This window comes from Carcharodon carcharias, chromosome 4 (genome assembly GCF_017639515.1).
Source record: "Carcharodon carcharias isolate sCarCar2 chromosome 4, sCarCar2.pri, whole genome shotgun sequence".
Lineage (NCBI taxonomy): Eukaryota > Metazoa > Chordata > Chondrichthyes > Lamniformes > Lamnidae > Carcharodon > Carcharodon carcharias.
In genome coordinates this window covers 94918985-94934014 of record NC_054470.1, presented here as the reverse complement: position 1 = coordinate 94934014, position 15030 = coordinate 94918985, and the positions used below count along the sequence as shown (strand labels likewise).

Here is a 15030-nt window from a genome sequence, read left to right as displayed (position 1 = left end):
GCAGTGCTTCTAGAAGGTGGCTCACCACCCTTCTTAAGGACAATCAGGGATGCACAATAAAAACTGGCCTAGCCAACAACACCCACACCCCATGACAGAATATGCAAAACAAACATTGGACATAGCTTAAAACCCAGGTCCAAGCTCAAAGAGCAACATTCGCATTCACGGTGGCACTAAGCTCCTCTATAGGATCAATTTCCACTGCACACAATTATCTGCTCCTTTCCTTCCAATTTTAATTCTTCTGAGGATCATTCTTTTAAGGGGTTATTTGACTTAAATCTGTTTATTTACAAAATACTTGAGCTGTGTATTAATTTGAAGTAGGCCATTTAAGTAGTATCAGAACCTGTAGGATTTTCAGAACAGATATTTGGCTTTATTTAGCATATGATTAAATTGTTATTTATTCACTGGTGTGGTGTGTATTGAGTGCATCTAATTGATAGTATGTTTGGGAAATGATCAATGCTGCATGGTGGTCTGTCTTGCCTTCTGATTGTTGCTTTTGGTGAAAGCACTCAAGGAGCACTGCATCCAGCTGCAAACTCCGATCAACGATGAAATAGTCCCATTTTCCAAACCCGTTCACAGGACTGGTGCTAATTTGTGGCTTTAAACCATAGGTGAATAGCTATCATCAGTTATCTTTTAATTTAAATTAGTCAAACTTTGATTTAACCTGCAAGTTGTGAGATTAACTCTTTCATATCAGAAACTTGTCAATACATCACAGGCTAACCAGTATGACTAACCAGTGGGTACTGCAACAGCATTCCAGCCTTGGTCGAAACGTGACCTGATTTCTCTGAGGTGAGATGTCAAGTGGGTAAGCTCCTACTCTGTTGGGCATTCCAACTCGTGGTTCAGCTACAAGTTTCTGAAACTCACTGAACTCTTGCTTGGTCTGGCTGTCAGCCTCTTGCAGGACTCAAATTGAGACCAGGGTCACAGCAAGGAGACGCTGATATGTTAATTGATTACATGTGCACTATTATCTTATTTTCCCTCTTCATGCCTTTACAGAGCTTAATGAAGTATGGATAGGTAGCAACTTTTTAATTAAAAAACAAACTGCACTTTAAGTGAGAACAAAGTCCCACCAATTGAAACTGCTACCTGAGTAATAATATTCACAAGCATAATTGCTGATCAACAGGTTAAACAGTTCCAGTCAGTTTACAGAACCTGCTGGTTAATTTTTGGAGCCCCAAATCTGGGTATAATTCCTCAATCAGGATATATCAGCAATGGGGGAATGGTGCCAGCATGGATTCAATGTGGCATACAGTCACTACGCAGGAAAACATCATATCAAATAGCACAGTAGACAAAAAGCACAGAGAGGAACCCTGGTTTTTCTCTTTCTCTTTTTTGCTCTTGTCTTAATTTTTACCAGAATCTCTTCACTGAGTACATCACAAGTATAGTTTTGAGCATTTGATGAGAAAAGTCAATAGAGTTGTATGTAGCCACATTTCACAAAAAAAGAACCAAAATATGGTCAACACAAACCTGGGAGGCTTGGACTTAAACTTTTCCACATCTCACCTGGAGTCTGGAAATTAAGACGTCTTAGTTCCACTGGGTCTGTGGGATGATGTGAAGGTAATTCCTTGCTGTTAGGAATACTGCTTTTTCTCGAATCAGATTCAGTCCTTTTCCTACAAGGAGAGCACAGTTACGGGCAATCTGGAAACAAGTTGAACCCCATGCAGCTAAATGAATTGAAGAAGATGATTTATTAAGATCCAGGTAACTGCAAAAATGATGGAAAATCAACACGTTTAATTTTTGCTTGACTAATAGTCATTGCAGAAACATTAATAAATGTATTTGCTATTTCTTTGGTTTGTTCCATGAGGAATGTCCAATTTCACATATTATAAGTTTTTTTTTCTATTTTCTCCCTCCACATCAAATGGAGCTTGCGGGCATTTACATTACATACATAGGTACCATTTAAATTCAATTACATTCCTCAGCCTGAGTCTACTGTCAAGTTCTCTCCATCCCACTGGCATGATCACTGGAGCAGTACCTATAAATGTATTACAAAATCAGAAAATGGGCTTTACCTACTCTTTTTTCTATTAAAAATGTGGTTAAAGGGGACCCATTTCCGCAAATTTGTAATCATAATTTCCCAGAGAAGTTTATAGCATCCTCTGTTAGATTATAAAGGCTGCTATGGAAAGGAGTAAACAAAAATGCATTCTGAACAAAATGATAAAAGAGGCAAACTGAAAGTGTTCTGGATGGCAAGCCACAGTATGACACTGAAGCTCTGAAACCGTAAGGTCACGTGGCCTTTGATTGCCATCTGCAGTTATTAATAACACACATGTTTCTGTGAATGATGGAAGTCATTTTACAAAATTTCAGGAAATAATTGAGGGAGTGGTGATGGTACAACAGGTGGCATGACCACCACTTGCTGCCATCTGTATCTTATAACAAATTCTTGTTTTGTCCTATACAGTCTAAACATTTAAGCAGACTGATTCCTGATGTAGTCTTTTGGTGGGCGAAACAGTAAGAGGTGATAGTTGCTTTTTTGCTTGTTTTCAGACTATACACCATCAATAAGATAGTTAATATTGATAATTGCCCGCAATGATTTCAGGGTCAAACCAAACAGTTCTGTTAAAGCTAGGTGTCACTTTCTCTATTTCTCAGGAGACTGATTCACCACACCCACCACAACTCCCTCCCAGACTCTTCTTTTGCTTTTTACACATTTGCTTTTACCTGTCAGGTTTGCTGTCCCATTGTAATGCAACAGGAGATAAAAACAAAAGAAAGGTCAGTATGTTAGCTTCCTATTCAAAGAGCAATAGCCATGGCAACGTACTTGCTTCACTGCAGATGTCTTACTGGCAGGGAACATGTTACTTAACATGCAAATTAGGAACTGACAGTTCATCAGTGCAGTTAATGCTTACTAATAGTAGTATAATGAAGGACTAAAGGTCAGGCCAAGAAAATAGTAACACGCGTGCTTCAACAGAAATACATTTCAATTCTAATGTCACATTCATTTATGGCCAGAGTATACTGAAATGCCACATTTAATTATGGTTCTAGTGAAGGTGGTGAATAGTACAATTTGGTATTGTAAAACGTTTACCAATCATCAGTCTCGGAGGAAACTTAATATGCCAAGTGAGACCCTGTCTATATTTACTGAATGCTTGCAGCACATAGGGAAACAACAGAGCCAATGTTAAACTTAGAAGCAACCGAGAATCTGTAAAAGCAAAATTGTCTGATGTGCAACTGACACATGTAAAGAAAATAATGATTGCTGGAGGTAGAAACATCAAAGAGCTTTTACTGTGGGGTCCAAGCACAGCACGGCTCCATTAGGGATGAGGAGGGCATTTCATTTGACAGTGTGTGGTGGGATAATGTGGATTATTCCCTGAGTAATAGGTCAGCTCAGAGTCAGGCACAGAAGTTTGACAGCAAAACAGTGCACTTGCTGGTTTGACATCCGACTGACTGAAGCAACATGAATCTGCTCAAGCAACTCCTCATTTAATACTTCACACTAATTTATATGTAGTAGGGTTAAATACTTCAATCAGGTGGATTGAACCTGCACTGTCCCCCATGATTAAAGACAGCAGTATTGGCAAATGGGAGATTCTTTGCCTGTGTTGTGGTGAGAATCTTCACTGCTTGTTTTCATTGGATTCTTATTTTTACAAACTACTGTTTGAAACAATAGAGAAACCATTTTGACATTTTTCTTATTTATTTATTTTGATGACCATAAAGCATCTATTGGTCATTAAGTGTGGCAGCGGGGTGGCAGCCTATGCTGCAATGGTAATATGCGGCTCTTTGCAAAGCAGTCCTTCCTTGATATCATTGCTCTAAACATCCCAATTTCTGTAATGAATCTACAGTGTTAATTTTCTTACCTCTTATATAGGAGGATAGCAATGACAATGCAGATGATGAACACAACAGCTAAGACAGGACCAACGACCCAAATCAATCCTTCTTCTTCATCTGTGATGGGCTGAGGATCAAGGTCCGCTGACAGTACAGGGTCAGAGTAAGGACTTGTTGCATACATCATCTGGAACATATGATTCAGAATACCAGAAAGATCAGCAGGAATGAGTGGAACTGTTTGATCCAATAAATGAGGAATAAATTGAATTGAATCTTTTTTTTATGCAAAAGGAATTAAGAATTTGCATCGCAAATTCAATCTGGGAAATCAGCTTAAAGCTGTTGTAATGTGGCCATGTAGGAGCGATCATGTTGGGTTCCCACCCTTTTATTCACCTGTTACAATGTGGGCACTCGTTCATGAATGGGCAGGCGCATCAACATGCTGTGCAAATGAGATAAATATTTTAGATGACATATATCCTGCTACTTTTACCCTAGCAATGCTGAAAGCAAAGAACAACTGACTGTGTATCTCTGACATCCAATGTTGCTAACAGCATTGGGGGTGTGCAATTAAATGCAAAAGCTTAGTTTCTCTACTGCAATCAGTCACAGAATGATCGCCTGTGGAATGGAGGTTGGCCTGTTTGAAAGCAGAACACTTGTTTATTTTTAATTCATTAGGTGGCAGAGCCAGGCTACTGTCACTCCAGCACAGCACTGCATTATATACCCAAACCCTTAACTAAGGCAGGTACCCAGATGGAAATGACATGGGCATCCACTCGAAATATGTTAATAGCCTAAGTCTGATGAATGCACCAGGGTCAGCGATACAAATAAAACGGGCAGGCAATGTCATTTATTGTAGAAGAATCTTCGCACTGCTTTGAGACATTTAACTCTTAAATGCGATAAAAATTGCAGCTATCTAGGGCACTACCCCTTTAAGAAAATTTCCATCCACCTTTTTATGCCACAACCTCTGTCCGAGGCAAGATGTCAGGTTTGTTAACCATTGTAGAAAGCAGACTGAAGGAATTTGCAAAAATAATAGTAACTAGAAAATTACAAAATGTAATAAAGCAGCCTGGCTCCAAGTCTTGTCAGGTCAGAAAGAAAATGAAGGGTGGCCAGCAGGGCCTAGGAGGAAACTTCTTTCAAAGGTACGACAAAAGGTCTACTTACAGTAAATCACTCCTCCTCATTCATTCAACCTCCACATGATAAAAGCAAGAGCACCAAAGTAGCCCAGCTGTTGGTGGCAAACTTTTTCAGGCTAGTTTGGAGCACAGCAGCAGCGGAAATGCACTCATTGCCTTCAACTGTCAAGCCAAGAAATAATACGTGGTGAAAGCAAGTAGCCTGCTCCAGATCACGGTCTCAAAGATGTAATTGAGAGGAGCCCTCCACATGTTCAAGCAAATTCTATCTTCTCCTGTTGTGCCATGAAAACCACAAGGAGATACACTGAACTGCTGAGTTTGCTAATTGCCAGGGAGCAACAGATGTTCTTAAAGTGTAGTTTCCACATGAAACAAAGCCTTGGCGAAGACTAACCAAAAAAAAGCCTTTGCACTTGAAATGATCATTCCTCTGGGTCAGAAGATCTTTGATGTATTGGTTCCTCAAATGCCTGCTGCAGCGTGATGGTTAATTCCCCAGCTCCGTGCTCAAAAGAAATGTGGGTCAGAGAGCTTGTGCACAGTGTTGCACCCTTCAAGTGTAGATCCAATTCTGAGCATATGATTGGCAAGTTTACTCTTTAGAAACAGATATTTTCACTCACATTAGTAGGTGGTGGAAAAATATCCAAAAACTGTGGACCAAACATTAACATGTGCAACTTGCAGATTCTTAATGCTGAAGACGGAGCTAATAATATAGCTGCCTGAAAGGAAAGAAATGAAAGCTCAAAAGAACCCACGGGTTCAAAATGTTCTGACATTAGCTTGCTCAGAATAAGATTCAAATCTCATGCAGGAATCTCCTGTGAAATGAATGGGCAAATGTGCCATGTGTTCTTTGTAAACGGTGACATCAGGTTTACCCACTGCTGTACTGTTAGAAGCAGGCAGAAATAGCAGCATGACAGGTGGGCATGGGCTGAGTCATTTTAGCAGTATTTAAAGGTATGAAAGAAATACTGGTGTATTATACCCCAGCCTTTGAAATTATAGTTATATTACAAGCCAACACAGTGCTTTCAATTAGTCCTTTACACATGCGCAGTATATGCTTTCCTGGAATTCAGCAGGTAGCTTTCAAGAACTTTAAAACGTGTAGTAGGCGCTGTGTCAAATTTGATCTGGGTCAGAATCTTCCCATGTGCGATCCTTACAGATTGATGGTGATAGATCAGGAGTCCAAGCACTAAGTCTTCCTGGATTAGTGTAGGAGTCACTAGAATGAAAGTCATGCTGTTCTCTTGAAGCTTGTAACAAATTTACCCTTTACAGAAAATGAAGAAAGTGTGTACAGGAACCTGAGATTGATTGATTATTCCAGGTTGATCTCCTGATCTGCTGAGATATACAACAGAATGTGGTCTAGCTGGAGGTGTATCCAGCTTTTTTTTTCATCATTCATGGGATGTGGTCACCAATGGCAAGGTCAGCAATAATTGCCCATCCCTAATTTCCCCGAGTAGGTGATCGTGAGCTACCTTCTTGAACTGCCGCAGTCCTTATGATGTAGGTACACTCAAAGTAGTATTAGGGAAGAGTTCTAGGATTTTGACTAAGTAACAAGGAAGGAACAGCAATGTATTTCCAAGTCAGCTTGCTGTGTGACTTGGAGGGGAACTTGCAGGCGGCCGTGTGCCCATGCGCCAGACACCCTTGACCTAGGCAGGAAAAGGTCATGGTACCCAGTTGCAGGTAGACTGGGCAGAATGCAGTTGTGTCTAATGCTGGGTGGTCCGTCTGGTTTTATTTTTATTGTTTCTTGTAGCTGTTCGATACAATTGAGTGGCTTATTAGGCCATTTCAGTGGGCAGCCAAGAGTCAACCACATTGCTGTGAGTTTGCAATCGCATATAGGCCAGAAGTGGGTAAGGATTGCAGATATCCTTCCCTGAAGAGCATTCGTGAGTCAGATGAGGATTTTTACAATTCACCAGTTTCTTGGTTATCATTACTGACATGAGCTTTTTGTTCCAGGTTCATTTAATGAACGGAAATGGAATTTGAACTCATGTTTCAGACCATTAGTTAAAGCCTCTGGATCACTCATAACAGTAACATAACCACTAATGTTCCTGTTTTCAAGCTGCAGCATAGGTTAAAAGTAAACTTAGATCAACGAAGACAATCCTTTCCAGTGGTGCCAAAGTTTATGCTTGTAAAAATGATGGAAATCCGTGGGTCCCCACTGTGAAATCACTAGTCTTTGAGACAGCACAATTAGTGATAGCTAAGTGGACAGATACCAATGTTGATTTATGACAGAAGCTGGTGAACGTTATGTGTGACCAGAAGGTGCAGATGTTTTCTTCCTGGAAATTAAGCAATGCAAATGTTCCCTGATCATCCTTGCTTCTCTGGTAGATCCGATGATGGAAGGAGGCTTCACTTCAACTCAATGAATTAAGCTTAGTGGTCAAGTTTTCTCATTAATGCTCAATTTGATTACATCTAGCTAGTGTGCTAAACATGGGGCAGATATCTCACATGGAAATGCTACATAATGATGGACGATAAGAAAGACAAATGTCCTGGCAATTTGTCAATGGGAATGATCTGTGGTTGTTAGCACAAATTTTGATGCCACTTGATGGAAATGGTTGACAGCTGTATTCTTAAGTCAACTGAGATTGGGTCAATTCTAAAATAGCCGGGGCTCAGCCTTGATTTAAGATTGCATCCATTAACAGAACATATACTTATTATCAATCTAAAGCTGAAGTTGAAAAATTATATTAATGTAATGAATTTTCCTTCGACACTTCCAAGTGCTTTAATGGAAGACTGAAACAGAATGGTTAGATAAAGATCAAGAAATGGTCACTAAGTCAACTCCTATCAGCCATTCACAATGATATGAGCAATGATTACATATTTCTGAGCACTCTGGGCAAAGAAACAACATACATACATCAATCTACTACCTTTGGCGGGTGAAGAATAACTGAGGTGTGTTTGAGGGTGTTCCAAAGCAGAATGAATGAAGATCACCATTCGGGTACATATTTTATTCACAGAACGGTGCGTCAAATATATTTCCTCCTTGTCATGATAATAGCAGATTGTAGCTGTGGGCTCCAGTATTAGATACTATACAGGTCAAATAGCGTATGTCGGAGCCTGTCTTGTTGGATTTAGACACTGCAGATATGTGTTCACATTAGGAAAATGTGTTATCAATAAAATTACCTCAGCTACAATGTCGACAGCCTGTGTGTATCATTAAAAAAAAGAAACAAGGAACAGGTCAGTAATAAACAAACATAACAATGAAGGTTCTGAAACCACCGACAGAGCTCAGCTTGGAGGGCAAACTCGCCGAAAACTGGAGAAGGTTCCAACTGCGATTTGGGCTGTACCTCACAGCAATGGCCAGTGATAAAAAAGACCCTCAGGTACAGTGTTCTATCCTTCTTGGCACAGCAGTGGAAGAAGCCCTAGAAGTCTATAACACATTCATGTTTGAAAGTGATGAGAAACGAAATGGCTTGAAAGAAATAAAGGAAAAATTCGAAGCCTCCTGCAGCCCCAAGAAAAACATCATGGCCAGGATTTTCTGGTCATCAGGTGGGCTCTGCGGGGGTGAGTGGGTGCGGCCACAAATCGGACCATCGTCTGCAATTAATGGCCAGCCAGCATGAACTGCGCGCTGCAGTGCTGCCTGTGGTGGGAGGTGGGGAACAAGGCGAGTGCTGAAGTTTGCGCATTTGGGCGGGTGCAAGCTGTAAAAGCTTCCTGAGGCACAGAGCTGCCTCAGAAACCTGAAGCTTTTTGAATATAAAAAATAAAGAATTTAAAAATGTTAATAACCTATGACTCTGTCACATGAGCAGGGACATGTTACAAATTAATTTGAAAGATATAATTTTTTAAAAAATCATTGATCGAGAAACCTCATCCCACCCATGGATGAGGTTTTGCAAAAAATCCAAAGGCCACATGGCCTTTGCCTGCCCGCCAAACCATAAGGTTGAACAGGCAGTGAAAAATTCATTTAATTATTACTTTAATGGCCTTAATAGGCCTAATTGTCAGCGGACGTGCTGCCAACTCCCATGCGTGCCCATTGCCCGAAATATTGCGCGAGTGCGCGATGATGTCGGGACACTCACCCGACGTCATTGCGCGTCAATTCACGCTTGTTTGGGATGGGCGCACACCCGCCCAACGAGCGCAACATTCTGCACCATGTTTGAAAGAAACCAATTTTTTCACGTGCATGCAAGGCAGTGACAACATTAGTCAGTAAATAACTGAGCTGAGAAAACGAGCTAAATTGTGTGAATTTGGAGAGTTTGAAGAATCACTCATCTGAGATAGAATAATTTGTGGGATCGCAAATGATCCTCTGAGAGGACAGCATTTGAGAGAAGTTGATTTCATGCTGGAGAAAGTAATAAATATATGCAGAGCAGTACAGACAATGAAATGCCAGATTAAACAGATGACAGAAGGTGATAAGCTGCACACGGTCAAGCGGTTAGATGCAGTTAAACAGAAACAGCCCTGGGAAAGAACAAATAGACAGCCTGAAGGTAAAATGAACAAAACCGCTATTAAAATAGTTAAATGCAACCAATTCGGAACAGTGAATTTACCACATGGCTGTCTAGCCTACGGAAAGCAGTTGTAAGAACTGTGATGAACTAAATCACTTCGCTAAGATGTGTAAATCGAAGTAACTGCACGCGATTGCAGATAATGACACAGACACACAAACTGAACAGTAACCACAAATTCCAAAGAAGACGGATGGAAGGTCGATTTAAAAATTGCCAAATTGATGGTGAATTTCAAGCTTGACACAGGTGCAAAAGCAAATGTTATTCCCATAAACCTGTATCTTAAGATGACCAAAGAAAAACAGCTAACTAAATTTGAAGCTGTCTCCTTATACAGGTGAAAAAATTGCAATAGAAGGCAAGTGCACATTTAAAGTGAATGAGAAAAAACAGTCTCAAGTACTTCCATTCATAGTGGTGAAAACTGATGCCAAACCCTTTCTTGGGGTTGAATTTTCTGGTTGGGGGGGACAGAGCAGGAGCAGGCAGACCTAATCGCCACCATTAAGGCCCACCCAGCGTAATGCGGGACTCCCGAGGATAGCGGGAGTGGGTGGGCGGCGGTGGGAGTGCACTGACCATCAGGTCCAATGGCGACCTGGCGGCCTGTTTAAATGAAGTGCTGGCAGCCTTTGCAAGGCTGTTCACAATGGCAAGTAATGCTGAGAGACTGACTGAAAGCAGAATGGGGCAGAATGGAGAAACTTCACATCTTCAAGAAAATTGAAGAACTGACAAAGTGGATTAATCCAATTGTAATTGTAGAAATATCAGATGGGAATCTGTGAGTCTGTCTGGATCCCAGAGACCTAAACCAGGCAGGACAAAGAGGGCATTACCAGCTGCCCACAGTAGAAGAGATCGCATGTAAGCTAGATGATGCTAAATACTATTCAGTCTTGGATGTGGGTTCAGGCTTCTGGCAGGTCAAGCTGGATGAACGTAGTTCTTATCTCTGTACCTTCAACATACCATATTGGCAATACAGGTTTTTACGCTTACCTTTTCGTATTAATTCAGCTCCAGAGATGTTCCACAGAACAGTGAAGCATCTGTTTGAAGGGTTAGATAGTGTGGAAACCTAAATCGATAATGTGCTGGTCTGGGGAGCCTGATGAGAAGAGCACAACCACAGACTGAAAAAGTTGCTGGCTGGAGCTAGAGAAAGGAATCTCAAGTTGAAGAAGGAAAAGTGAAAAATAGGTCTTCGTGAAATCAAGTACTTGGGACGTGCTAACAAGTGATGGACTGAGTAAAATCAAAGCAGTTGTGAACATGCCACCCCCAGAATGTAAGAAAGACTTGGAGGTTTTTGGGAATAGTGACCTATCTTGGAGAGCTCATGATGAACATGTCAGACCTGACAGCACCTCTCAGAGAACTTCTACAAAATGACGTGGAATGGCACTGGAAACAAAATCACCAGGAAGCTTTGACCAGTCTGAAGAGAATATTGACTCAGGTGTTAAAGTATTACAACGTCAATCGGCCAGTCAAGATCTTAGTGGATGCTTCAAAGACTGGCCTGGGAGCTGTCCTTTTGCAAAATAAGGTATCAGTGGCATACGCTTCAAAGGCAATGACTGAAACACAGCAGCAGTATGCCCAAATAGAGAAAGAAATGCTAGCGATTGTGTTTGGTCGAGAACGCTTCCATCAGTTTGTCTATGGCAAAGACGTGGAGGTAGAGTCTGATCGTAAGCCTTTGGAAGCCACACTTAAAAAGCCCCTGAACTGTGCACCAAGAATCCAAAGATCACTAATGTGTCTGCAGGAGTACCAGATCATAGTTAAATACAAACCAGGCAAGGAAATGTGACTCTGTCACGTGCATACCTACCCATCACGGAGGAAGAGGATGAAGAAATGGAAGCACTGGTTCACATGCTGACAAAGAACTTACCTGTGGTTGTAACCAAACTGGATGAGATCAGGGAAGTGACCAAGAATGACGCCACCCTAAGGATACTACAGCAGATTGGGCAAACTGGCTGGCCCACACATTGAGCGGAGACCCTCCTGCTATACCAGAGTACTGGAACTTTCGTGAGGAACTTCATGTCGTAGAAGGAATACTTTTCAAGGGAAAAAATATCATAATTCCTGCAACACTGAGGGAAGAAATGCTGCAGCGCATACATGAAAGTAACCTCGGCACAGAGACATGCAGGAGAAGAGCTCAAGATGTAATGTGTCTGGAATGGGAGCACAAATCAGGGATATGGTGAATGCATGTGCAGTGTGCTAAAAGTACAGTAAGTTGCAACAAAAAGAACCACTTCAACCACACAGTATTCCAGAGAGGCCCTGGCAGAAAATTGGAGTGGACTTGTTCACATTTGACAACAGTGAGTACCTACTAGCAGTAGCTTATTACTGGAGTCTGCACTGCTGAGAAATGATAGTATGAGCATCATTGTAATAAATCATTTAAACCAATTTTTGCTCTCCACGGCATACCTGAAGTGCTCATCTCCGATAATGGTCCACAATTCTCAGGCACTGAGTTTTACAAATTTGCACAGGACTAGGAGTTTTGCCACACTACGACAATCCTATGGAACGGTGGAATGTACTGTGCAGACCTTAAAACACCTGTTGAAGGTGGCAAAGGAGGCTGGAAGAGACCCCTGCCTGGCTCTGCTGGATTTCAGGAATACTCCATTAGAGGGCATTGGATCATCTCCAGCACAGCTCCTGATGGGGAAAAGACTAAGAATTAAGCTTCCAACTGCACCCCAACTGTTACTTTCACAGCCAGTGGGCTACAGCATGCAGGACCTGCTCAAACTGAGACAGCAGAAGCAGAAACAGTACTTTACCTCTACCTGACCTGAACATGGGAGAGACAGTGAGGATTCAGCATGAAGGGATCTGGAATTCTGCTGTTGTCACAGGACCACAGGAGAACCAAGGTCCTACATAATGCAGATTCCAAATGGACAACAGTACAGGAGAAGCCGGAAATTCTTCCAGAGAACAAATGAAATGCAACCCTGCTCTGAACCAGAAAGTGTAGCTGAAGATCAAAAAAGAGAATGCACCAGTGAAGCGACAGATATCCAGACAACTCCTGAGAATCTGAAAAACGATCCAAGGGTGATAATGACACAGAGCTGGAGAAGACCCCTTGTCCTTCAAAATCACCTCTGTCACCATTCAGAACATCCAGTGGAAGAATTGTGCAAAAGGCACAAAGATATAGGGATGAGTAAAAGACAAAACTGACTGATCAAAACAGAGTGAGAAAGAATAGATAAGAGACTTTGGGACTTGAGTTGTATAAAAGTTTTTTTTAAAAAAAGGAAATGTCATGATAATAGCTGTTTGTGGTTGTGGACTCCAGTATTAGATACTATACGGTACTCTGTGCTATATATGGTGTCACCTGACCTGGAGGTTGAAGGTCAGATCACACATATTGGAGCCTGTCTTGATAGAGTTCAGACACTGCAGATATATGTTCATGTTAAGAAAATGTGTTATTAATAAAGTTAGCTCAGCTACAATGTCGACGGCCTGTGTGCATCATTGAAAAAAACAAGACAATACTGGCAATTCATATATGCAAGTGGAATTGTAATGAATAACAAAGACAATTCGTGTAATGCTTCAATGTTTCTAAACGACAAATGTCGAATGGATAATCTGAATGTTTGATAATTTAAGAAGTTTGTCATTTTCACAAATTTAATACTGCACATTTTTAGTTCACTAACAAATTTTCAATGAAAATAGGCATCAAAGTTAAGAGTAGGTGGTAATACAAATCCTCAAATTGATGCATTATATAACTGCATCCTTTTAATGAATTTTGTGCCATGATTAGTATCATTATCAGTTAACCTCGATCCTGCAGGAAGGATTAGTTTGGTTCTTTTGTACATTGCAGATCAGAGCAAGTGACCAGCTCAGGAAAGTTACAAGCACAGAATGAGAGTATAATACTTCATTCAAAATGCCTGAAGTGGATGCCTTATCATTCCACCATTGTTCTATGACATTTTAACGAATACAATACAAAGCTAAGCAACTTAGCACAACTGGAATGCTTCCCTTACTTTGCCTTAACTGTAAGTATACTAATTAATCATGACAGTACAAATCCAGCTTAATTACCTTTGTCATAAATATATTATACATGAAAGTACCTGAAATTATTTACTTTGAATCCTATTGGATTCAGCAGAATTAATACCATTTTCGACCAGAGCTATGCATGGAGGAAACCTAAATGGAATGACTTAAACCAAACTTACGGACTCTGGGCTGTCAAGCACGGCTAAAATAAAGAAAACGTATTCTTGACCACTTTGGAGGCGCTTGTTTTCAAATCCATTATAAAACAGCCGATCACCAAGGGTAAACTCATTGGGAAGAACTTCAAAGTGAGCTGCAATATATGGCTTAAGGGCATCTGTGTTCCTCCTTAGACGAATACTTCTTCGTTTCCTGGTAATTTCTCTCAGTAACTGGAAAAGAGAAAATTAGCTGAGTTAAATCATTATTTCAATGTGCACAGCTGAAGATCAAAAAACACGCTTTGCTGCAGCACTGACAGTGATTAGATATTTTGTTTTCTATGCCGAGCAGAACTTGAACACCAGTTTATACAATTATTTGTCTATCATACCAAGAAGATAAATGAACATTCTGATTCTATGATGTATGCTAGACACTGGGATCATCACAGTAGTTTGTAAATACAGTTCTAGGACTTGTGTGAAAATATATCATGATGCAGAGTGATCAACAAACAGTGTCATTTGTGCAGTTTCTCAAAGTCCTTCTGCAATGTGATCTTTGAAATGTGAAAATGGATTTTGCCATAACCAGTTGCTCACAGGTCAAGGGGGCAGATTTTCTGAAAGGTTGGGATGGGTTGACAGTGAACGATTAGTGTTCACTCTCAGACTGACCACGGCTTCACGATGTTGGGCATGCACCAATTAGCACAGAAATCCTGAAGTTCTGATCTATCACCAAGGGCTCTGACACAGTGTGTGCTGTGGCTTCTCCCAGAGCCAGCAATCACTGAAATCAGTGAGAATTTCAACTTCCCTACTCCCACATTGCTGTTCCAAATCCCTTAAAAAATCACATCATGTTCAATCAGGTGCAGCTAGGATTTTAACAGCAATGTAATTAAGAAAACTTGATGAACACCAGAACTGATCCTGACAAAATAATTTTATGATCATGAAGTGCTGTTAAATGATTAATCAGCAGATATTTTAAGCTAAGTCTTTTTAAACAATTTTAAAAATCTATTTCAGAATATATTAGCTTTTACCCTCACCTCATGTCTATTTCCCAATATTTAATTTGCTTCATGTAGACATTATAAAAAGTGATCTTTTTCAGTGCTTTTT

The 15030-nt window shown here is 40.7% G+C and overlaps 1 protein-coding gene across 12 annotated transcripts in view; it reads right to left on the bottom strand.

Annotated features, from left to right (window-relative positions):
• The window catches only part of LOC121276898 (receptor-type tyrosine-protein phosphatase delta), a 612167-nt gene that overhangs the window by 93053 nt on the left and 504084 nt on the right, over window positions 1-15030 (bottom strand). For all 12 annotated transcript variants that reach the window (XM_041185518.1, XM_041185525.1, XM_041185519.1 and 9 more), the window contains 3 exons: window positions 13918-14130; window positions 3933-4093; window positions 1555-1667 (listed from right to left, as the gene is read on the bottom strand). In XM_041185518.1, the coding sequence (XP_041041452.1) occupies window positions 1555-1667; window positions 3933-4093; window positions 13918-14130 (487 nt within the window). The remainder of the gene's footprint in view (window positions 1-1554; window positions 1668-3932; window positions 4094-13917; window positions 14131-15030) is intronic.